Here is a 26298-nt window from a genome sequence, read left to right as displayed (position 1 = left end):
TACAACAGTAATCTCTTAACTCTATAATAATAGTATACCCCCCTCTTTTTTTCCCCCCAAATAAGTAGAATTATGTAAGCTATTTAGGAGAGGCAGGGGGCAAAACAATAAGAGAAAGGGTAGGAGAGAGATTACCACAGCTTCAGAGAATCAATAAACAAAAAGCAAGGAAGTCATCTTAAGGAGAAAGTAGTGCCAAACTAGTAATATTAAGTAGTACCACGTAAAAGAAAGCAAGTTGGGTGAGCTAAAAGTCCATCTTCCAACTAAAGAATTCTTTTCAGCCTTCCAATCAGCAAATGGTGTAATGTGCTGACTAATCTACAATCCCAAAAGCGTCTTTCCCAGCCTTCTGTTCGCCTCTGCCTTCTTCCTCTTGCTGCTTCTTCTTTCTTTGCTTTCCAACTTTTAAATCAACATACAAATCTTCCAAAGTCCAATATAATGCTCAGTTTGTCTTCTCCACAATATTAAATAGATGTAATAGTCATGTTGTGCTCAGATCTGAGGATTCATAAGACTCAATCAATGTCAGTATTCTTTCACCTCCGTCGCCTCCCTTTTCTCAAGTAAAGTCAAAAAGAAAGATCCAAAAATCAGATGAAGCCCCTCACCAATTCCGGACCTCCAATCTCCTGGTTTTAGCAATCTCCCTCTTTCCCCAGCGCTTTCCTTTCACAGGGTAAATCTGTGCTTTCCTTTTGTGCTTAGGCTTTTCCACTCTCCATTATAATCCTTTCATTTTCCCAACTGCTTTTCTGGCAGCTTTCCGCCCGACTTCTGAGAGGTGCTAATCACAACCAGGAGAGAAGAATTTATGCTGTCATTCTTCTGTCATTCTGCTCTCTTCAGTCTTCAGAGGATCCAAGTTATAAACCGTTTCTCTGTTCCTGTTACTCTCGGCCTCGCAGGCTGTCACTGCTTTGCTTATTCACTCAAGTGGCAGACCGGACTTGAAGCCGCAATAGAATGACAGCTTACTCTTTTGCGCCAGGCTCAGGAGCTTCCCTCTTCACTGTCGGGGGGTTGCCTTCCCCCCTCTGCAGCTCGAGGTTCTCCACGTTGACACGAACCTCTCCGGGGTTCGTGTATCCCTGGGGGATCGTTCCTGGCACCAGAAAAGGTGTTCAAAGACTGCGACAGCCTTCTTCACCTCCGTTCTCCCTGTCCTGCCACCGCTCTCCCTCTGGAGGTTTTCAAGAGGAGACTGGACAGCCACTTGTCTGGATGGAATGATGCTCCTGCCTTGAGCAGAGAGTTAGATAAAAGACTTGCCCTATGATTCTGTGTTCTATGTTTTTAAACTGTGAAAAGCTTTGTTGAAGTTTTACTGGAAATATAACTTCCTTGGTAAGAATTGAGGAACAAAATTAACATTCAGTGGCTGAAGGATCTCCTATTCTTCTCTAGAATATAGTGATGAAGATAAGCTGATTAGCTAGGAAGACAGGATATAATTAAATAATATCAGTAACCCCTCCCCCCCCGACATACCTCCTTTCTGTAGCAGGTAGATGGGGACAACATAGAGCATGATATGTTGAATGTAATAGATTTCCATCTCAAAAGGTAGCTGCAAAAAAAAGGAAGTATAGATTGATAAATACAGACTGGTGTGCACACAGCTCAGAGTAATTTTCCTTGACTATGTGATCAACTTAAATTCAATTTCAGGTCAGTTGTATTCAATACAAGTAGTCCTCAACTTACAACAGTTCATTCAGTGTCCATGCAAAATTACAACGGCACTGAAAAAAGTGACTTATGAACATTTTTCACATTTACAACCGTTAAAGCATCTCTATGGCCACGTGATCAAAATTCAGGTGCTTGGCAACTGCTGCAGTGTTCTGGGATCACGTGATCTCTTTTTGTGGCCTTGATTTCAAGCAAAATCAATGGGATGCCAGATTCATTGAACAACCGTTACTAACTTAAGAACTGTAGTGTTTCACTTAACAACTAAGGCATGAAGTCATAAAATGGGGCAAAATTCACTTAACAAATGTCTCACTTAGCAACAGAAATTTTGGGCTCACCTGTGGTTGTAAGTAGAGGATTACCTGTATTGTATGCCTCTAGAGCGGGGGTGTCAAACTCAAGGCCCAGGGGCCAGATCTAGCCAGTGGGTTGCTTAGATCTGGGCCGCTGGGCCGCCCTGAAAACAGAGAAGGTGCCTCTGCCAGCAAACATGGAACTCTGGAGTGCCATTGCAACCCCCCCTCCCCCCAAGCTTCATTTTGTCTAGCAGAGGGCTGCAGGGGGCCGGCCCAGCCAAAAACGGAGCTTGGGAGCCCCTTATCTCTGGTAGAGTGCTGGGGCCACCACCAGCTGGGACACCACTTGTGTCTCCTTCTAACTCAAGAAAGTAAAAACTCTTGAAAAGGAACCTTTTACTGAGCAGAAGTGAAAACAGGACAAAGGCAAAGCAGAATCTAAATCCTTCCAGGCAAAAGTTAGAAATAAGGCATTAGAAACCCCTCCCTCCAGTTCAACGTGGATTCAGCCAATCCACAGGTGTGAATATGTTATTGCAACAGCTGTCCTGAGAACCAGGCATTCCAAGGGTCAGAGTGAAACAACCCACATGGCCCTCCCCCCTAGTACATTCCCCAAAAGGTGAGAAAATCTCAAGGCACTCAGGCGCCAGGGTAAAGGTTATAAACTAGCAGTTGTCGGAGGAAATAAAGAATCTAATTTGAGGTCTCCCCCTTCTCCGAATTGAATGGCAGTATCACTTTAGGGGATCTGACAGATGTTTTCCTCTTGGAGAGTCAAGAGTAGCCAGGATGGTAGGGTGGAAGCTTTGAAGAGTGCTGAATACAAACCGGAATTCTAAAAGCCTATCACAATATAGTCACAAAACCACAGAACTATTCATTTTCATCAATCAGGGTTGTCTCTGATGCTGTCATAAATGTTTTCATCAGTTGCTCAACAGAGAACATTTCTGCAAACAAATGCACTGCAACGTCACCCAGACTTAAAATAACGTTCTTTGGTATGAAAATGTTTTATCTTACAGATTAACTACAAGTAGCCCTCGATTTACAACCATTCATTTAGTGATTATTTCAAGGTACAACAGCACTGAAAAAAGTTACTTATGACTGGTCCTCACACTTATGGCCATTGCGCTAATGCAAGGGTAATGTGATCAAAATCCAGATACTTGGCAACTGATCCATCCTGGGATCACGTGATCCCCTTCTGTGACCTTCTGACAAGCAAAGTCAATGGGGAAGCCAGATTCACTTAACAACCGCAGTATTTCATTTAACAACTGTGCAAAAAGATGGGGCAAAATTCACAACTGTCTTGCTAAGCAATGGAAATTTGGGGCTTTATTGTGATAAGTCAAGGACCACCTGTTTAGGTAGTCCTTAACTTATAACCACAGTTGATTCCAAAATTTTGGTCCTAACTCAATGCAATCATTAAGAAAGTCCCCATGTCCTCTAACGTCAATTTTACAATGGTTGTTAAGCGCTGTGGTCAGTAGGTGAACCAGTGGTCATGAAGCAAATCCAGCATTTCCAATGGGCGCAACAATAATAAAAAAGTCACAGATCAGAATTACACAACCACAGGCCGCTGCAACCAGTCACAAATGCAAGTGGGGAGTTGTGGCAGTTGTAACTTTGAGGACAGATTGTAAATAGCTTTTTTTAAGACTGTCACACTCTCACAATGTCATTAACTGAGGACTACTTGTATTTAGGCTACTATATTCCTTGGTAAACCAAAATCAAAAACCCACAATACAACAAATCAGGTCATTAACATGTAAAGCAACAATCCCAGTTATGATCACACAAAAAGAAAGATGGCACCATCAACAGACTCCACTTATTATGACATTTTAACTAAAGAGTTAAAGACCTGGATCAGATATTGGTACCACAAACATTGCAACATGGCCAAGCTTCACCACAGCCGAATTAAGAGCATTAGATGGGATGCAAGAAACAACTCAACTATCTTACTCAACCCAAGATTATACACTGCTCAAAAAAATAAAGGGAACACTTTAACAACACAATGTAACTCCAAGTCAACCACACTTGTGTGAAATCAAACTGTCCACTTAGGTAGCAACACTGATTGACAATCAATTTCACATGCTATTGTGCAAATGGAATAGACAATAGGTGGTAACCATAGGCAGTTAGCAAGACATCCCCAATAAAGGAGTGGTTCTGCAGGTGGTGACAACAGACCACTTCTCAGTTCCTATGCTTTCTGGCTGATGGTTTGGTCACTTCTGAATGCTGACGGTGCTTTCACTCTAGTGGTAGCATGAGACGGAGTCTACAACCCACACAAGTGGCTCAGGTAGTGCAGCTCATCCAGGATGGCACATCAATGTGAGCTGTGACAAGGTTTGCTGTGTTGTCAGCGTATTGTCCAGAGCATGGAGGCGCTACCAGGACACAGGCTAGTACATCAGGAGACGTAGGAGGCCGTAGGAGGGCAACAACCCAGCATCAGGATCGCTACCTCCACCTGTGTGCAAGGAGGGACAGGAGGAGCACTGCCAAATGACCTCAGGCAGGCCACAAATGTGCATGTGGCTGCTCAAACAGTCAGAAACAGACTCCATGAGGGTGGTATGAGGGCCCGACGTCCACAGGTGGGGGTTGTGCTTATAGCCCAACACCGTGCAGGACGTTTGGCATTTGCCAGAGAACACCAAGATTGGCAAATTCACCACTGGCACCCTGTGCTCTTCACAGATGAAAGCAGGTTCACACTGAGCACAGTGTGAGTGTAACAGGGTCTGGAGACACCGTGGAGAATGTTCTGCTGCCTGCAACATCCTCCAGCATGACCGGTTTGGCAGTGGGTCAGTAATGGGGTGCAGTGGCATTTCTTTAGGGGGCCGCACAGCCCTCCACATGCTTGCCAGAAGTAGCCTGACTACCATTAGGTACCGAGATGAGATCCTCAGACCCCTTGTGAGACCATATGCTGGTACAGTTGGCCCTGGGTTCCTCCTAATGCAAGACAATGCTAGACCTCATGTGGCTGGAGTGTGTCAGCAGTTCCTGCAAGACAAAGGCATTGATGCTATGGACTGGCCTGCCCGTTCCCCCGACCTGAATCCAATTGAACAAATCTGGGACATCATGTCTTGCTCCATCCAATAATGCCATGTTGCACCACAGACTGTCCAGGAGTTGGGGGATGCTTTAGTCCAGGTGTGGGAGGAGATCCCTCAGGAGATCATCCACCACCTCATCAGGAGCATGCCCAGGCATTGTAGGGAGGTCATACAGGCACATGGAGACCACACACACTACTGAGCCTCATTTCGACTTGTTTTAAGGACATTACATCAAAGGTGGATCAGCCTGTAGTGTTTTTATCCACTTTAATTTTGAGTGTAACTCCAAATCCAGACCTCCATGGGTTGCTAAATTTGATTTCCACTGATAATTTTTGTGTGATTTTGTTGTCAGCACGTTCAACTATGTGATGAACAAACTATTTAATAAGAATATTTCATTTATTCAGGTCTAGGATGTCTTATTTTTGTGTTCCCTTTATTTTTTTGAGCAGTGTACATAGCTGTCTAGCGTGCGTTGACCTCTTTCAGATAAGTTTTAGAAGCTGGAAGCTTTGACATTTAAAAATATCAAATGTATACAAACACAGTCCGTTAAAATAGCCTTCCATACCATCTTCCTATCATAATCATTCCTTTTTCACAATGGACTCCTTGTTTTGTTTAGATTTTGATTAGCCAGAGAATTGTTTCATTTTTAGGAAGCGAACAAGGCAGAAAGTGCAATAAGCTGCGCTCAATTAATCAAGATTATCTCTACATTGGTTTGCTCCAGAGACAAAGAGATGTTCCCAACCCTTTAAGGTTTCAGGAGGCTTTGAAGAACCGGTTGTTCCTCTACATTTGAGGTTGAGCAAACTCTGCTACTTAAATTGGTTTTTGTTGTTCCTTTTTTTAAAATGGAAAGGCTTCTGCAACCTTGGACATTATTTGGACAGTTGATTTTTTTTCTGGTTCTTTTAATCCTCATATGCTACCCAAAGTTATTGCCAAAAACAATGAGCAGCCAGAGAAATGAAATAAATCAGTAAATAAATGCCGCAAGCTTTAAAAAGGGAGGAAAGCATGAAAGGCCTGAGGTCCAGCCAGCCAGGTATTAGAGATTCTTGGCATAGGGATCCATGTGGGACTCAGGCCCAGCTCTATCTTTAACTGTGGAAACTTGTTGGGTGACTTCAGACCAGTCCCCACCTACCGATTTCAGCCCAATGTGACCTGCCAGGGTGGTTGCTAGAGGAAAATTGCACAGAAAAATATGTAACCCACCTGGAGAGAGTGAATGAAAGGAAGGACAGAAAGCTAGCAAATAAGTAAGCAAGAAAATATACAAACAAAGGACAGGTTGCTGGAAAAACCCAACACTGATCATTGCTTTGCATTCCTAAGAGTTTTAATCAGTTTTTTGACACTTGGCAACTTTAAGATGTATGGACTTCAACTCCCAGAATTCTCCAGCCAGCCATGCGTTCTGGGAATTGAAGTCCATGTATCTTAAAAGTTGCCACATTTGAAAAACACTGCTCTAAATCTTCAGAAGCTGCAAAAACTCTCCATAAAAATTGTTGTGATTGCTGAACAAATTGGTTTCCTCCAATGCAGCATTATGCAATTCTGAATTCTGGGCCAAAGGAAAGGACTCTTGTACAGTACTTTTATATACATTCGGGAGATTATAAAAGACAACACAAACAATTCCTGTATTTTATCAGCTCTCCATAACTACCATACAGGAACCCCAGTTTATGCCAAACTAAAAGGAGTGGAAATGACAGCTGCTGATTGTTGGTCCACAATGTTGACCCTCCTTAGCAGGAAGATGATGCCAACATTTTCCTATACATACCAGGGTGGAACAGTTCAGAGAAATTCTGAACACAAGATTGTATGCTACTGGCAGCTTAACTCAGCCACATCAGCCTAACCTGATCCCAAGCTAGCATTTATGTAACAAGCTGGAGGATCAATGTCTATGATATTTGGTGCCCTCGTGGCACATCGGAAGTTCTCCCTGTACCTATAGAGATGCAAGTTAAGCTATAGGATGTAGAATAACAGAGTTGGAAGGGACCTTAAAAGCCTCTCTTCTTGGGGGGCCGCTCCTGAGCATCGGAAGTGCAGCTCTATGGTACGAGGCCAATCATGTGGCGGCCGCTCCTCCGCTGTACCATGGCTGGCCGCCTGGCGGTTTATCACTCTGGAGGAACCGCTTTGGGGACCTTGTGGAAGTCCCGGGCAGGCGTCGCCCAATCAAAGCAAAACTGCCCCTGGCGCTAGGCGACCACGTCTCGAACCAGCGCCTGAAGCTCGGAGAGGCAAGTTGTGTTAGAGATGGCATTGATGATGGCTTGCTGGAAGGCAAATGAGTTCAATGACAGTGCTTGTGCTAAAGAGATTACTATATTCTTTGAATGTGCAGCAAAAGCAGAAGCAAAGAAAAAGGCAACTCCAGAAGAACCTTCAGGAACTCTTGATTCACAATAAGTCAACAAATTACTTGGACGATACCCACCATTATTAACAAAAATTGTTTCTGTACATAACTGGTTATTAAAACCTGAAATTAGATCAATTTTGGAAAACTCCCCCATCCCGCTTGTTAAAACTGAGGAGAAATAATCTTCGGAATTATATGAGTGACTTTGTCTAAAAAGATCTGCTGTCAGTAAGACCGAAGCTTACATTTTCTCTGATGTGAAGGTTCTTCAAGCAGAAAACTTCCTTATGATTGTTCAGTTATTGTCATACTGAGTTATATGAAATAAGATCTTATAATGAAATATGCTACATACATACTAAAATTAAATTATAAATTAAATATATAGTTCTTTGTGTATAAAAAAAGCCTCTCTTCTTAAAAGCCCCCAGTGTTGGAACACACACAACTTCTGAAGGCAACTGGTTCCACTGGTTAATTGTACTCACTGTTAGGAAATTTCTCCTTAGTTCTAGGTTGCTTCTCTCTGTTTAGTTTCCATCCGTTGCTTCTTTTGTCTTCATGTGCTTTGGAAAAAATAGACCTCCTCTTCTTTGTGGCAGCCCCTCAAATATTGGCATACTGCTATCATGTCACCCTTGGTTCTTCTTTTCATTAGATTAGACTTACCCAGTTCCTGCATAGCATCTCATGCCCAAATAAATCAATTATTCAATCAATCAAATTAATCGAGACCAATTAATCGACAGAATAGCTTGCCTCCTGGAGTTGTGGGTTCTCCATTACTGGATCCCTTCAGGAAAAGATTGCAGAGCCATTTGTCTGGGATGCAATAAATCTCCTGCCTTGAACGGGCTGGACTAGAAGACCTCCGAGGTTCCTTCCAGTTTTACGATTCTTTGAAATGTGGGAGATTGAAAAAAGCAAAATGGCGTGACTGGGCTTCACATATTGGACATACCACCCTCTGCAATTTGTTAAATTGTAGTTTGGGGTTTAGTCACCTTCCACTAAGTCTGCTTCAGTAAACCCAGCAACAGTCTCCACCCTCAGCGAGTATTCAGTTGTCAAACTAATCCAAATTGGAGAGTCTCCAAGATACACTTTCATGAATACTATTATATTTCTGCCAAAAATTTGCTTGCCCATTCAAAATCCAGGGCTGGCTTTAATCATTGATGCAAGTAGGTCCTGTAAGAAATCATTAGTAGAACACGTTGCCTGAGAGATGTTTTGGGGTTGTGTTTAGAACTGGGTTGGCTGTGATAGATAGAATATTTGGCCACAATAAAATCTGAATTTGAGCATCTATGGAGATTCTCAATCATCAGGTCATGGTTGCCCCAAAGGTGCTTTTTCCAAAAAGCAACTGAATTTTCTTGGTTTTTTTTTCCCTTGAACAAGTTTCTGAAGAAGAAACTGAAAAAGCTTCTTGGGTGACTAGTGAAATGTTTTCAAGAAATCCAGTTGCCTTTTGGAAAAGGATCTTTGGAGCCTCTTCTATTCCTCATCCCCCAAAGAGCTAAGCTAGTTCTTAATTCTGGGAGTTGGAAGTCCACAGCTCTTAAATTTTCAAAGGTTGAGAAACACTGCTCTAGCTTAAGTAGTTCACACCAGATATTTAGAGAGAGTGGGGTTAGTGTGCAATAAACATTTCTCAGTGGTGTTCTTAGTTTTAACAGGAATTCATCTTTCCTAGAATTTAGATTCTACCCTTCAATGTGGGACTTTATATTGCAGGGGTGTCAAACTCTATTTCAGTGGTGGCTAAACTTTTTGGGTTCCCATGCCAAAAATTGCACACACGCGCTTGCGGGTGGGTGGGCAAAGTGGGGCCCTTCCAGGTGACCTCTCCTGTGCCAGCAGAAATGGCTCTGTGTGCTACTTCCGGCACATGTGCCATAGGTTCGCCATCACATCTCTATTTCATTGAGTGCTGCATTAGGGTTGTGTTTGATCTCAGGGGGGCCAGGGGGTGTGTGGCCAGCTCAACCTCACTTGTGTTGGGAACACCTGTGGTGGCCTGAATACTCTGGCAGCAAAAACAGGATCCCGAGCTTCGTTTGCAGCTCTGACAGCCTCCTGCAATCCTCTGCCAGAAAAAATGGAGCTCGGGAGGGCTGCCTGTGGCCCTCCGGAACTCTCTTTTTGCTGGCAGAGGCAACATGGGCCGGTCCTTCACTGTTTCCAGGGCAGCCCCGGGGGGCAGGTCAAAGCACCCCATGGACCAGATCCGGCCCCAGGCCTTGAGTTTGATGCCCCTGTTATATTGGGTATATACAAGACACTAAATCTCATGATAGTTTGGTTTAAATATTTAAAAAATCCACCCAGTGTAGTTTGTAGGTCTCAAATTTCATTTTTTGGGAATGAGACAATGCACTACACCTGACCAAACTCGCACCCTTGATTTACAACAATCCACTTAGTGCCCACTCAAAGTTAAAAAGTCGCTTATGACTGTTTTTCACACTTGGAACCATTGCAGCATCTCCATGATCGCTTGATCAAAATTCAGACAGTTGGAAACTGGCTCATATTTATGATGGTTGCCGTGTCCCAGAGTCGTGTGATCCCCTTTTGCAACAAAATCAATGAGAAAGCCAGTTTCACTTAACAAACATGTTACTAACTTAAGAACTGCAATGATTCACTTAACAGTTGTAGCACAAAAAGTTGTAAAATGGGACAAAACTCACTTAACAACTGACTTGCTTAACAACAGAAATTTTGGGCTTAATTGTGGTTGGGGATTACCTGTACACAGGGATTTATGTAGTTTTCACATCTTGCCTTCTCTCTCCCTCTCTCCGTCTCCCTCCCTCTCTCTCTCCCTCCCTCCCCCTCCTTCTCTCCCTCTCCCTACCTCTCCCCCCCCCTGTCTCTCATACACAGAAACATCTCATGCTTAATAGGCAGGATTAACTTATTATTGTTAAATAAATTGCTAAATTGATATAGAATTTGACCTTGACATCTCTACTTATAACCCCTCTTCCTTTAGAGAATCACAGAGTGATTCATTTAATTTTGTATGTTGGCCTCAAGAGACAAAGTACAGCTCAAGTCACTGTTCCAAAGTAACACTTCTTCCCAACTTGGAAAACAAAATTACATTTCAATTGAAGTACAAGCAAAAATATTGTGTACCTGCCTACAGGAAAGCGAGTACAAAAAAATTGATGGTAAATGTAAAGCAATATTAATGATTGCTTTACAAAAATTTGCTCATAGATATGCCTTATGTGTGGGGGGGAGAGGCAGATTTGTATATACAAATGCCTACATCAGAAGAGAGTGGCAGGAACAACGTTTGGGCAAACTAACAAAAAAACCAAGGTGACAAATGGAACAACTGAAAAAAGGAGAAAGGAAAACTAATCAATTTCTCCCTTCTATTCTGGTAGACAGGCTCAGATTTCAGAGCCAAGAGAATTTGCTGTAGGTTGAAATGAAAATGTCAGAGGTCAGACTGAGAAGCCAAATGTTGCTAATATTTCATCTGAGCAACACTCTGTATATTTCCTTCTGCTGAAGCACTGTCAAGCTTTTTAACCAAAAACAACCAAAATAAAAATATTCACAACCTTTCTTTCCACAGTTGTTAAGAGAATCACTGCAGTTGGTAAGTATGTATCCCAGTTGTTAAGTGAATCTGACTTCCCCATTGTCCTGGCTTGTCAAAAGATCACGAAACTCAATCGCATATGACCTTGGGCACACAGCAATGGTTGTAAATAGGAACCAGTTGCCCAGCATCTGAATTTTGATCACATGACCCTGGGGATGCTGCAAAGGTCGTAACTGTGAAAAATGGTCCTAAGTCACATTTTTCACTGCTACTGTTGTAACTTTGAACTGTTCACTATATGAACTGTTTTAAGTTGAGGACTACCTGTATTAAGTTATACAGAGAGGCCTGCTCCTGTTTATACTAGAAGTTTCTGAATTGACTTTCTCAAGGAAAGCAGATCGCATGTAAAACATGGGCTTCCATAACCAGAGGGGATTTGGGTGCTAATTAAAGCCATTCCACAGGAAAAGTGGGATTAGGAAGAAAGGCACAAGGGCTGATCCAATTTGTACTTTATTTGAAGAGATTTGGGGAGATTAAGCAGCTAAATTACCACGGTGAATCTTTGCAAGGCAGGAGTGCCCCAGGCCTGCTCTCCCAACGATGTTGTCAGCTTTAAAATTCAGCTGACACATTTCATGGAAGGTGGGGTGGAGGAGTTGAAAAGTTTGAGGTTATTCTGTATGTTGTATTAAGAAATTCCAGTTGAAGTTAATTGGTTCTCGTAATTTATGAAGTGTAGAAGTGGGAGGAGAGGTGGTGGATTTTGTGTAATGTGCAAAAATAATTTCACTTTGGGAAATTGCCTTTGACATGCCAGATCTGTTTCTAAATAAATCAATTGGAGAGAAAATGTCTCGGAGTGATTGATATCATGGATACGCTCTGGATGCCTTTAAATTTATTTCCCAAAGACCACTTTTATTTTTTGAAGGGGCTTGGCTGATACCCCGGAGTTCTTTTCCCAGAAATGGAGAAAGATCAACAATCAGCTGAAGTTGGAGATATGCAGGGGGAGAGTATGGGGGCCCCTCCCTCTGGAACATTAATTGAATCTGCAAGCCTTTGTTTGGAGGAGATGATGGATGCTTTCAGAATGACAGAAGAGGAAAGAGGTTTGGGAGCTATACCGAAGTGTTTCAACTCAAGAAGTTGTTATAACCCAGAGGTAACCCAGCTGTTTGAAGAGAAATCTTTCTCAAGCCTCAGGCAGATTGCTATTCTGTCCGATTGGAGGGAGGAAAGTATACAGATGCCAGTTGGAGAAAGCCAGAAAGATGCATCAACTGACAGAGGTATGTTGCAGCCTCCAAGGCAATCCCCTCATTTTCCAGAGGAAATTTTGCCCCCTACAGAGAGTATCCCTCCAGGGTGGGGATTTTATCCAGGCCAGGGGTAGATTCAATGCCAATGGCAGCCAGCATCAATCCAGCCCTGGTCTGAAGGGGGGTTGCTCAGACAACAGACAGCAGCCACTTCCCCTCCACCTGACCAGGGAACCAGGCCACACCCATCTTCCTCCTGGCAACCACAATTGCAGCCCCAACTGACAGTGAGGCCACAGGGACCCCTATTCCAGAGAGGCACCACCCAGCCAGGATATAGGGGGCCTACCCAGCCTACGTACGCCACCAGGCCAGTTCCTTTCATTCCAGTACAACCTGCAGGGGCCTGGCCTGTGCCACTCCGCAACCATGACCCAGGCCAGACCAAATACCCTTTAAGGTCGTATTCAATGGCCGCCATGAATATTTCAATTACTTCCTCACTTGAATTCGATCCCATATAGAACAATTTGGAGATCAATACGCCACAGAACCGATTTGGTTATGGCCATAACAAATGGGATGAATGAAGGGGATGCTTCAGACTGGGTGGCCCAACTACACAATGAACAAGCCCCCGAATTACGCGATGTAAATGGATTTATTCAATTATTAAGACTCAGATTTGAAAATCCAGACAGGGTAGCAGAGAATGAAGAGAAATTAGTGGAAATGAGGCAAGGCAAGCGACCCTTGACAGAATTTATTTGGGACTTTAGAAGGGTCGCAAGCCACCTCATGGATTGGCCTGAAAGAATGACTTCACACTATTTTAAAAACGCCAATGATCCAGAAGTAAAGAAGGCCTGTGAAATTAGAGGAATCCCAGAGACCTTACAATCCTGGTATGTCGCATCCCTCAGCTTAGATTGCAGCATCAACCCACACAGGAAACCCCTTCCGGCAGCCCCACCTAAGAGAATTGTGGCTAGGAGACCGCCGACTGGATTAGCTGAACCTGCTCGTACCCAACCTACCAGGGTGCTGAATTGTTACTGATGTGGCCAAGCTGGCCATAGAGCAGCAGACTGTCTGGCCCCTGCTCCTGTACCACAAGCTCCACAGTCGAAGTCTAATCCAGCTGTTAGAGGTCGGAAGAATCAAGAAAACCTCCAGCCAGGGGCAGGTTTGCCAAACACAGATGGGAGCAATGGACCACCAGATCAACACCACATCCCGGAGAACCCGACCTACGAAGACGACCCAATGATGAGTGATCCCATCATCCCTTTTACAGTCAAGGTCAAGTTAGTGGTACCAAACATGGGGAGGCCAGGGAGTTAGAAGCTGTCATTGATACTGGGTGTTCTAGATGTCTTATCAGACTCCCCATCTTTGAACAATTGGGCATAAAGACTAACCTGCTAAAACGCCCAATCAGATTTGAGCAAGAGGATGGAACCTTAATTTGGGGGGGGGGCAGCCACTCAGATGACTGAATTGATCAAGATGGAATTAGGGCCTATCACAAACTCATACACTTCATAGTGTCCCCCAAGATGTCAGAATCAATCATACTGGGACTTGTTTAGTTAGACAAATGGGCCCCAACAATCAAATGGGAGGATGGATTCAGAAAAATCCTCATTGGACTGGGTCCATTGTCCCCTCTTCCACCCAATACAAAGCCACCGGTCAGCTTGAACCCAGAGCCTGAGCCAGCATCCATGGCATCCCACCTTCTCCCAGATAACCCCCAGGTACCTGACCAATACAAAGACTTGGCTGAAGCATTCAGTGAAGAAGAGTGTAATGTTTTACCTCCCCATCAAGCCACTGATTGCGCCATAGAATTAGAGCCCGGGGCGAAATTACCAAAACCAAAGATGTATTCCATGACGCCTGCTGAAATGACTGAATTAAGGAAATACATCAACAATTTGGAACGAGTTTTTATTGAGCCTGCCAAATCAAGATTAGCTGCCCCCGGGTTGTTCAAGGAGAAGAAAGATGGCGGGTTGAGATTGTGTGTTGACTTTAGAGGCGTGAACGCCGTATGCGTCAAAAACATGTATCCTCTCCCCCTTATGAAGGACTTATTGAACCACCTGTCGAAGGGCAAGATATTCACCAAGCTAGATCTCAGGGAAGCTTACTACCAGGTCCACATCAAAGAGGGAGATGAGTGGAAAACTGCTTTTAACTGCCCTCTGGGTAGCTTCCAATTCAAAGTCATGTCTTTTGGACTTCACAGGACTCCTGCAGCGTTTATGCAGCTCATCAAGGAGGTGCTACATCCACACCTTTACTGGGGGGTCCTCGTGTACCTGAATGACATCCTTATCTTCAGCGAAACCATGGAAGTACATGTTCAATTGGTCCGACAAGTTCTAGAAAAACTTCTAGCCACCAAATTATATGTGAAACTCTCAAAATGCAAATTCCACAAAGAGTCGTTGGACTACTTAGGCTACCGAATATCCAACCTGTGGATTGAAATGGACCCCGGAAAGGTGAAAGCAGTGCTGGATTGGCAACCCCCCAGAACCTGAAAATAACTTCAAAGTTTCTTGGGGTTTGCCAACTTCTATAGACAATTCATTCCATCCTTTGCTGAAGTTACCCTCCCATTGATGGAGCTATTAAAAACGGGCCCGTCGCCCACCAAACCGAAGCCAAGTCAACCCCTGGCTTGGACAGTCAGAAAGCTTTCGAGGCCTTAAAATGCCTCTTTGCAGCTGAATTCATCCCCCAGCACCCAGACACGAACAAGCCTTTTATTGTCCAAATGGATGCAAGTGATGTAACAGTGGAAGGTGTTTTGCTGCAAAAGGACTCTCAAGGCCGACTGATGCCTTGCGCTTATGTGTCCAAAAAGCTGACAGACACAGAGCGAAGGTGGGTGGTCTGGGAGAAAGAAGCATTCGCCATACAATGGACTTTATTGACTTGGAGGCATTTTCTAGAAGGGGTGCCAGAGCCCTTTGAGGTATGGACTGATAAGAACCTCAAGGCACTAAAGACCCCTAGGAGATTATCACCCAAACAAGTCCACTGGGCCCAATATTTCAATCGATTCAACTTTAACATTAAATATATCCTCAGAGGGAAAAACGTACTGGCAAACGTTCTGTCCAGAAAACCTCAGTTTGACAGCCACCAAGAAGAAATAGTACAAGCCTTAATTTCAGAAGTTGAGACTGCCCAGTAAGAAGCTAGGTCCAAAATTCTTGGGTCCGTTCCCAATTTCAAAGATAATCAATCCGGTCACTGTCCAATTAAGTCTTCCTCGAATATTGGGGAAAATTCATCCAGTATTCCATTGTAGTTTACTAAAACGAGCTACTACATCAATGATAAGACCACCGCCAATTGCTCCCCCTAAACTGTTAATGGTACAGGAGGAAACACATTATGAAATTCAAAAAAATTCTCAATTCTAGATTACATCATGGCCGATTGCAATATTTGGTCTTATGGAAATGATACCCTCTCTCAGATGCTAGTTGGGTAAAGAGTTGGGATGTTCATGCTGATTAACCAATTGGTTAACTAATTTCATGAGGATTTTCCCCACAAACTGAAAGGTCCTCATGGAGAGGAGAGAAGGGGTTAAGAACAATGTGCTAACCCCTGTATCTGTTTTTTCTCCTTTTCTTTTAGGAGGAGGAGTTTTCAAGGGCGGGACGCCTGTCAGCTTTAAAGCTCAGCTGTCACATTTCATGGAAGTGGGGGTGTAGGAGTTGAAAAGTTCAAGGTTATTCTGTATGTCGTATTAAGAAATTCCAGTTGCAATTAATTGGTTTTTGTGATTTATGAAGTGTAGAAGTGGGAGGAGAGAAGGTGGATTCTGTGTTACGTGCAGAAATAATTTCACTTTGGGAAATTGCCTTTGACATGCCAGATCTGTTTCTAAATAAGTCAATTGGAGAGAAAATGTCTCGGAGTGATTGATATCATGGATACTCTCTGGATGGCATTCTTGGCTCTGGGACGTGTTTCTTCCTGTGGTTGGTGCCAAGGCAAAATATCATCCAAGCAGATTCCAAAGCGGAGAAAGCAGACTTCTTTGAAGCCGGAATCCTTCAGGTGGGGCATATTCTGGGAGACAGTTATCCCAAAACAGGTAACCATCACTTAATGACGGTAATTGGGACTGGAATTTCCCTTGTTAAGCAAAGCAGTTGCAAAGTGTGACATCATGAGACTACACCACTTAGCCACACAACTCTTGGGTTTTGTGCATTCCACATAATCATTAAAGTTTAATGACAGTTAGAATTATCAATCGGTGGAACAGCTTGCCTTCAGAAGCTGTTAGATGCTCCATCACTGGAGGTTTTTAAGAAGTGACTGGACAGCCAATTTTGTCTGGAATACATACTGGTTTTGTCTGGCAGACCAAACTCAAGGCCTGAGAGATGGATCTGGCCCGTGGGGTGCTTGGATCTGGTCACCCTGGAGACAGCGAAGGATGGGCCCGCAGTGCCTCTGCCAGCAAAAACAGAGCTTGGGAGGTTGCGACAGCCTCCTGCAACCCTCTGCCAGCAAAAATGGAGCTCAGGAGTCTGTTTTCACTGGCAGAGGGTTGCAGGAGGCCGTTGCAGCCTCCCGAGCTCCGTTTTTGCTGGCAGAGCGCTCGGGCCACCACAGGCGCCCCCGACACAAGTGACATCAAGCTGGCCACTCCCACCCTGGCCACACCCACCCAGCCCCCAAAGTCAAACACAACCCGAATGCAGCCCTCAATAAAATTGAATTTGACACTCCTGACGCAGGGTCTCAGGCTTGAGTTGGGACTAGAAGACCTCCAAGGTCCCTTCCAACTCTGTTATTCTGTTACTATTGGGTGAATGCCTGAGTACGAAAGCAAAAAAAAAAATCTGACTGAGATACACAACCATAGGATCGCTCTAGTTGGACCAGAGATAAAACTGATAAGATCAACTGATGACAACAATAGCACACTTTGTTTTGAATAGGCATTCTTGCATCTGGGGCCTGATTGTCACACCCCTTTAATTATTGTGATAATAGACAAACTTGATGCCCTGCCCTGCAATGAAGTGGAATACACTGTATTTTAATGGCGCACCTCAACTTTGACACAATAATGCTCATCACCTCCCAAAACAATTAATGCAGAAGGGATGCATCACATTTTGTAAAATGAAGCCAGGCTAATCTTCTCTGTATTGTTCCATTGGGTGTGTGGGTGAGTGGATGGGACAATGAACGGAGAGTCAGGTTCAATGATCCATAATAAAGTTTGACTATGACTAAAATCAGAACCAGCAGTTTAAGGAAAAAGTGTTAGAATTAATTACAAGTTACAACCAGGCAGCCAGGGGTTACGGCTATTAGGACTTCTCATAATGTTGTGTTTTAAGCCAGGAGATAAGAAAGATTGTCTGGCTGCCTTTGCAGAAGAGTTAGCGGACTCTAAGTCATTGCCCAGGGGCACCCAAGTGTAGGATTCCTACATTCCTTGGGGAGGCTAATTTGTTAGTTTGAATTCGGGAACAAATAGTTTCATATTTGCTCATCAATAATGCAATTGCAGTGTGCTTTTTAAACATTTATGCTAAATAAGTAATACAGCTTTCGTTATATTGAATGTTTCCTAGTATGATTTGATTGGTTATTGTACCCTATGACTATAATTAAGTGTTGTCCCTTATGATTCTTGACTCTTGACAAATGTATCTTTTCTTTTATGTACACTGAGAGCACTTTGCACCAAGACAAATTCCTTGTGTGTCCAACTTAGCACACTGTGCCAGATCAAATAACTGTGATTCAAAGCCTTGATTTCTACATCAACTCAAGAGAAGAACTTGGCCAATTGTGACTTCTTTAACAAACCATGACTGAATCAAATACAATCAACTACTTTGCAATCCAACCATTCATGACAATTTGTTCCTCTCCAGTCCTGCAAAGAGAATCCTTGTGGACTCTGCAGAACCCAAAGTAATCTGGTAAGAAATTTAATTCCTAATCTGATTTAAGGTATCTAGTTGCTGATTTTTAAGAGGGTGTGTTGTTAAAATCTACATGTGCTTCTACCAAGTGAGGAGGAATGATTAAATAGCTGCAATCAACAAAACCCCATTATGCATTCTTTACAATCAATATCATTAATCAGGATATCAGCATAAAAGAAACACCTAATCCAGCCCACCAAGTCTCTAACTCTCTTCCTAGGCCATGCTCCATGCATCAAACCCTCATCCAATCTACCAAAATTGATTTCAATAGAAGAAAATCTCTGTAGCTCAGGGTTGAACTATGGAGTGGTTGGTACTATTTGAGCATGGTTGTTTTCTTACATATACAGTATTTGGTAACATCTTCAAATGACACTGATGATGTTACCTAGTTGGGTAGTGAAATGTCTTCAAGAAAACAACTAAATTCAGAGAGCACCCAAGATTCACAAACATTGATGTCAGTGTTATGAGGAATTCTGATAGTCTTCTAGCAACCTTAAGCATCAGAAGAGAAATTAGATGTTTCACTGTAAGGGATCTGGCTGATATTTTCTCCCAGAAGGCTAACCTTAATTTGAAAAGTACTTCAGTTCCTACTGATGGACCAAACAGCAACTTTTTCCTAAATATGCTTCAGAGACTTCTTTTTAAAAATCTAAATGTGTAAAAGTGGAAAGAAAACACTGATCTAGCAGAAACCTAATTATCATCCTGTTTAAAAAAATATATTTCCCACATCAAACTAAGTTATCTTCAACCATTGGGAGGGGTTGATTGTTTTTAAATTAACTAAATGCAAAAAACAAGGAAAAATAGACAAAAGAGGAGGAAAACTGAAAATAAACCCACAATGTATATTTACAGGTGTGGGTGTGGGTGTGGGTGGATAGGTGTATTAAGAAACTGAAGCTATGATTCATGAATCCTCACCCATTTTTAAATAAGTCTTACCTTAATTTCACCAAATTCTACATGATTTGGAAGGGACATGATAAGCAGCCCACATGCACAAATATACAAACTTGATCTACATGCTTCCAGATCATGTCCATTTGCAAATTTGCCTTACTGGTGTTGGTGCCCTGGTCTCTCTCAATGTTGGTGTGAAAGATTAAGTCCACACATGAAGATCCAATCAAACTAATTTATTGCTAAACAGCCTATGCACGGGAATATTCTCAACTAAAATTTCTAGCATTCGCTAGAAATTAAATAGGGGTTAATGGAGATCAAAGAGGGGAGCATGGACTTAATTTGCTTGTGATTACTTAAGGATTCCAGGCAGATTCCTCTTTGAATTCCATCCCAGGTTCTGCCACTCCTTCTCCTACAATCAGGACATTCAGAGAAAGACCTTCTAAAGGTCATTCTTGCAACTGTTCTATTACTTCACACAAAAAATAAAGCATCAAAAGCCAATAAAAAAAACAGCCTCCCACATTAGCCAAAAAAAGAGAACAGTACACCACAGTACAAGCTGTGCATTCAAAAATAAATGGTAAATAATAAAAAAAATAACCTCCTCTGAAGCACCTCAGATAGCCCTGGAAACATACACCAGTATTGGATGCATACAGAAAAGTCCTTACTGGAAAAAGGAGCTATTTGCACTGACAGCTGTTTAGTGCTCTGTACGGTCAAAGATCCTGTGATAACGTGGGCTGCCAATTCATGCAACTGTCATATGTGTACAACTTTTTTTGCTGGATATGCACTTTCACCTGGACTCATAAAAAAATAAAGCAAGCAAGGTTTGATGGAGACGCACTGCTGGGTCTCATGCAAGGAATCACTCCATCCAAATTAAACCTGTCACCCATGGTTTTGTAAAGGGCGTGGACTCTGTTCCAATCCAGTAGCAAGCTGAGATTAACTCACCAGGCGGGTGTTAACCACAGGAAATAGGAGAGCAAGAAGGGCCCCATTCAGCATGTGCATTTGCAACCTACCAAAAGAGAAAAAAGAAGAAAACAAATATCACCTTTGCAGCATAAGGATGTCTGTTGCAAGCAATTCACAGCAATTGCAGCTGGTTCTAGAAGAAGGCTGCATCTTCTCTTGTCATTAGAAGAATGAGATAAGCATGAAACCCTGCCCAAGGTAACCCAGCTGGCTTTGTGATAGGGTGGGACTAGAACTCACAGCCTCCTGGTTTATGGCCTGGCGACTTAACCAGTACTCCAATTGGTTCTTTATGTGTAATTATTATTCCTACCAGTTTTCTTGGCACGATTTCAGTAGTGGTTTGCTGTTGTCTGCTTCCTAGAGCCAAGAGAGGAGGACTGGCTTAAAATTACCTATCTCATTGAAGGCAGAACTAGAACTCACTCTCCCAGTTTGTAGCCTGGTGCCTTAACCTCTACAACTGTTTTTTTTTTCCCTCACCATCTGCCGACTTACAGGGTCAAGTTCGGATGCAAACTTTTATTGGATTAGTCCAATCGTCTGCTTCTTAAATGAGCAAAAGCAAAAACAGCCCAGGCATTCCATTATGAGTCATTTTAAGAACATCACCAAAAAGTCCACCTCTAAGTACAGAAGAATTTAGATCCAGCCTTGAGAAGCAGGTAGGATAAGTAAAGTGGTTACTCAGTCACGATACTCAGAACCATCCCTCCTTGACCTTCTTATCCTCCAAGAGTATAAAGAGTATACAGTGAAGGTATGAAAAGGTTTTTAAGATTCATTAATGGGACTTCCGGTTTGAAGGGCTTCAGCGACAGACAGAAATCCGCGATCGTGCACGGTTTTGGTCTGGGCTCGCCGCTGGAGTGCCCCGAGCTGGCTGGTTTCAGGGCTAAGCCACCCCGTAGAGGTGGTGAAGAGAGGGGAGACTGCCAGCAGGGTCGAGGAGAGCCACATCTCTTCTCCTCACCTGGCCATTATTCCCTTTCCTGAAGGCGGTTGCAGCGGTGGTCAGAAATGGCCACCTCAAAGAAGAACTCAACCGGAAAAGAATGTGCAGGAGGAAGATAAGAAGTGAAAGCTTTGGCTGACCGGGTTAAATTGTAAAAGCAACAACTAAGGTACCCTGGAATTTAAACTTACAAAAAATAACATCCCTCCCAAAGAAGAGTAAGAAGCAGCGAAGGAAAGTGAAAAGGGAAAGGCTTGGCTTTTTTTTTCTTCTCTCTCCTTCCCTATACTGACAACTAAGAGACTTAAATAAGAAATCAGAAAAATCCGCTTTGACATCAATAGGCAATTAAGCTGAAAATAAAACAAAATGCCAAAAGGATAATAAAGATTTCTGGACATTATAAATTTTCTTTTTCATAAGCAGGAAGGGAGAGAAAAGAATAAGGGCAGGATCTGGAAGAGGGAGGAGACTGCATGGAATTAAAAAGAATCTACAGTAAAACTTCAACAAGACTTCTAAAAGATACATTTTAACTGAAACTTTGTAACTAAATAGTAACCCCAAGAAGAGAAAGTGAAAAAAAAGAGCAAAAAAGAAACAGCTTGCGTGTATTTGGATTATTTGGTGATCTTTGGACTCTTCGTTATTATATTTGAATGCCTAAAATCAATCGGGTGGTTGTTTAAAAATTTATACAATGGCACCACTTCTTGATGAATTGAAAATGGAACTTAAAAAGTACAAAGAAGATGCACAAGAAGGGAACGGTTCTTTTGGCTTCGTCTTTCAATTCTTAGAAATGGAGATTTGGAACTATGAGAAACAACAAGAAAAGACTGCAAAACAAGAAGACTGGGACAAAGAAGAAGCCATCTTTAATGAACAAGTAATTCTATGTGGGGAAGAAAAGGGGGAAAAGAGAATGGAAAATTTAAGACTTAAAAAAACAACCAAAGAAAAGAAAAATAATTTGAAAAATAAGTATAATACTGGAAAGCAACAGAAATGGGGAATACAGAAGAGAGAAATAAAGGTAGAGAGACAAGGGGGTAAAAAGGGGAGAGAGAAGAAGAGAGGAAAGAAGGGAAGGAAAAGAAGTTACAAAGGACCTGCTCCGGTATAGAGAAATATAGAGAAACAGGACCTATCTAGAGATAATGGGTGAAAATCTAACTGAAAAAGGGATTCTGTAAAGGTACATAAGATTATATTGTTATATTAGTAATAGAAATAACTTTAGAAAATTGGAAATAATGTATGATTAAAATGAGGGATAAAATAGTTAGTGTAACTTAGTGAAACGTTTGTGAATAAAATACATGAAATAAAATAAATGAGAAAATTGAATTAGGAAGGAATGGGAACATTTTAATTAATTAATGTTTTATAAAATATAAGTGAAGGGGGGGGAATTATCTATGGAAAGCTTATAATTGTTCCCATAGAAGTATGATATTTAATTGAAAAGTAATGTTAAAGATGTTAAGACTTCAATGAATATTAATATTAGTGATAGAATTGAATTGGAATGGAATGTTGTTTTAATTATATACATTTTTTTTAAGAATACAATGTGTATTTTAAGAATCTACCAAGCAGAATCTGAATGGAAGTTATGTATTATATTGAATGTAACAACTTTAGGGAAAAGATATAAAGGCGTCATACTCCAATCAATAATTACAGGAGAAATTTTGTTTAATGAGAAAAGATAATAGGTAATTGAAACAGGACAGACAAAAAATATAAATATTTGAATTGAGATGAGATAATTAAAATAAAATTGAGAAAATTAAAAGAGGGGAGACCCTATGTAGAAAATGTAAATAGTAATAAGGTATGGAACAGATATAAAAATGAGCATGAACCTGAATTTGTGTCTGTACGAAGAAATGTAACCCGGGATTACGCGACTTTCAAAAAAGATGTTTTATTTGTATTTTTTTGTGAAAACTCAAATAAAATTTACAAAAAAAAAAGATTCATTAATGGCCCTAGAACAATAATACAGCATTCCTGGAATCCAGCCTGTCTGTTTTTTGACCTGGCCTGCCTCCAAGGGCTGACATTAGGGCGGGATTTGTCAACCTTGGCAATTTTAAGATGGGTGGACTTCAACTCCCAGAACTTCCAAAGCCTAGATACCCTGCATTAGGGCAAAATAATCCAACTTCAGCTCTTCCTGTTTCTAAAGACTATAACCTTTTATATTCAAGGCTCAGTTAGCAAGATGGCTACTTAAAGAACAGCCCTTTCCAAGGAGTTAAATTGAATGCCGAGGCCCTAGAAAGAGTACAGAGGAGACCAGCAAAGATTATAAGGGGTCTGGAGGCTAAACCGTACGATGGTTGAATTGCTAAGGAAATTAGGCATGAGAAGGCTTAGGCTGACATGATAGACATCTTCCAATATTTGAGGGAATTTCCAATATCCAGAGATGAGGGGGCTGACTTATTCTCCAATGCACCTGAGGGCAGGAAAAAAAGCAATGAGCTCATCAAAGGAAATATAATCTTGAAACAAGCAGGAATTTCCTGATAGTGGGAATGGTGAATCAGTGGAGTTGTGGATGCCCTATTGCTGGAATTTTCAAGAAATGACTGGAGAACAATTTGTCCCTGATGGTATAAGGTCTCCTACCTTGGCCAGCTGGTTGGACTAGAAGGCCTCCAAGGTCCTTTCCAGCCCTATGACTCTATGATTCTATATATAATAAGATCTTTTTGCCATGGCAGATGAATTACTTAGATTACTCTCTGACATCAGTCCACACATCAGAATGCCAACCAAGGAAATTCCTGTTGTGTACATCCACCAGATGCATCCAAATGAAGAGCCTATAACATGAGACATCCTTTGGGGTACTGATGCCATCTCAAACATTTCCAAAAGGTGTAACCCAATTGCAATTGTTAATATAACAGAAGGGAAAAAAATCCTTATCTGGGGGAAATAAAAAAAAAACAGATCCACATGTAAAGGATGAAGGTAGAAAGGCTGGATAAAAATCTAATGATAAAGAAAGGAATAGCCACAGATTGTCCCAAAGATACTTCTTTTTCTTCAAAAGGCAACTGGACTTTCTTTTTCTTTGAAAATGTTTCACTTCTCATCAAAAAGCTTCTTCAGTTCTGACTCAAGTTTCTTGGGTGAGAAGCAAAATGTCTTCAAGGAAAAACAAAGAAAGTCCAGTTGCCTTTTGAAGAAAAAAAATAACACCTTTGGGACAACCATGATCTGGACAGCTGAGAATTTCCATAGACATTCAGCCACACAGATACAAATTGTAAATGGTCAATGTTCTTCAATGTAAAGTATAGGCAACCAAGCCACAGACGAGGTCATCATTTGAACAAACTACTGTATTGGTGGTAACTCACTTACCTGAATAGAATCATGGTGAAATGACAAGGTGGACAAGCCAGTAGAAAAATCTGATATTTAAACAAACAACAAAAAGAAGTTAGCATCATGGTCTTTCTATTTATTTGCATCTTTACATAAATGCATAGAGACAGAGAGAGCACACATGAAAGAAATGACTCATATTTCATTTTTAAATCACTCAATCAGACATTTAAAACTTGCAATGATTACTGTTCAAATATTTCCAGGAGGATATTTAGTTAGTTAGTTAGTTAGTTAGTTAGTTAGTTATAAAATTTATATGCCACCCATTTCACAATCGAACCACTCTGCTGATATCCAGGAGGAACTAGCAAACTACCTACTTATCTAACTACCTAACAGGGAACAGTGCTGTGGTTCTAATTCAACATCATCCCCACCTCCCAATTCTCAACCTTTCCTTCCGTTGTACGTTTGTAAGCAGAGGCAGGATTGAACAACTGATGGAATCAAGAAATGCGCTAGATAATGAAGTTGACGTCTTTGAAACGTTTTTCTGGGCCACTCGCGAGAATGATCCCATAGGACAGACTTTAAAAAGCGACACTTTCGAAAAGGGACTTCCGGTGACAAGATATGGGTGAACGGAGGTGCTGAAGCTCGCTCTGGGTTTCTCCTCTTGCTGTTGGAGTGACCCTTAGGGGTGTAAAGAAGTGTGCCAGAAGTGTGAGGAGACTCAAGTCGCGGTGTGGAAAAGGCGATTCTCATCGCAATGTAGAGAAACCCTATGGAGACCGACAACAAGAGACTGTCAGCTAAGGTGGTCCTAAAGCCTTGATCATTTTATACAAGAGGAAGCGAGTGAGTGACAGACTGTGGTGAATGAAGAGTGTGAGTGAAAGAATTTGCAATCCTGATTGAGCGTGGAATATTGGAGAATCTTAGTCAGAGCGAAGCCCGAAAACGGCGGCCAGAGCAGATACGAGCAGCAGAGAAAGCGAAAGGGCTCATGAGACAGAAGAGGGTAAGGACACGAGCAATCAGACAAAGAAGATAAGAGAATCTGAGGGATCTGAGAGACTGATAATAATTGGGGGAGAGAGAAAAAGAAGAAGAAAGAAAGAACAACGAATTAATTTAAGGGAACTTTGAAGGATTTGAATTGTGGACTTTGGGGAAGGACGAACTTGAGATGGGGAGAGACTTGAAGTAAGGAATTAAACTACAACTTTAAATATTTCACGAAAGAAACTGAATAATTTACTGGTCTCTTTTTGGGTTATTGGACTGGAGCTGTAGTAAGTGGAGAAGATTTATTAAAGAAAGAGACTATTTGAATCTAAAAATTGACTTGTAAAACTTTTAAACGAAAGGAGAAATGGTTACAGCAGAAAGTGTGGTGAGACAGTAGAATCAGAGACATTACTCAGCAACTCTGTGCTTCCAGTGTGCTTGGTAAAGGAATCTCGAAGAACTGAACAATCATATTAAGACACTCTAAGCATTTAAATTGCAATAATTATTTCTTGACATCAACTCAACTGATTTTTGAATGTGGTTAATGTAATTTATATATAATTTAATTGATATATTAGTAAATATTGAAGTTTATATTTGGTTATACACACAAAAAAGGGAGGTGATAACTAATTATTTGGGTATAGATATTTGATTATAGGCATTGATTAGATTGAATTAAATAATTAATTGTGATTGTGATTACTGTAGATTAACTAATTAATTATTGTACAGCAAA

The 26298-nt window shown here is 41.7% G+C and overlaps 2 protein-coding genes across 6 annotated transcripts in view; one reads left to right on the top strand and one right to left on the bottom strand.

The window, feature by feature from the left end:
* CHRDL1 (chordin like 1) overlaps window positions 1–6521 on the top strand; it is a 271500-nt gene extending 264979 nt beyond the window's left edge. Inside the window, exon 12 of the transcript XR_015745018.1 lies at window positions 6492–6521. The gene's annotated coding sequence lies outside the window, so the exon portion shown is untranslated. The remainder of the gene's footprint in view (window positions 1–6491) is intronic.
* TMEM164 (transmembrane protein 164) overlaps window positions 1–26298 on the bottom strand; it is a 72055-nt gene that overhangs the window by 14517 nt on the left and 31240 nt on the right. For 4 of the 5 annotated variants that reach the window (XR_015745020.1, XM_026703142.2, XM_087940834.1 and 1 more), the window contains 3 exons: window positions 24579–24628; window positions 20213–20279; window positions 1495–1573 (listed from right to left, as the gene is read on the bottom strand). Coding sequence is in view for 4 of the 5 variants with exons in the window: in XM_026703142.2 (XP_026558927.1) it covers window positions 1495–1573; window positions 20213–20279; window positions 24579–24628 (196 nt within the window). In the remaining variant the exon portion in view is untranslated. The remainder of the gene's footprint in view (window positions 1–1494; window positions 1574–20212; window positions 20280–24578; window positions 24629–26298) is intronic. The other variant, XM_087940835.1, reaches the window with a different exon arrangement.

The sequence above is a fragment of the Pseudonaja textilis genome, chromosome 12, assembly GCF_049901715.1.
Source record: "Pseudonaja textilis isolate UNSWEBS1 chromosome 12, rPseTex1.2, whole genome shotgun sequence".
Taxonomy (NCBI): domain Eukaryota; kingdom Metazoa; phylum Chordata; class Lepidosauria; order Squamata; family Elapidae; genus Pseudonaja; species Pseudonaja textilis.
This window is presented reverse-complemented; position numbering and strand designations above follow the sequence as displayed.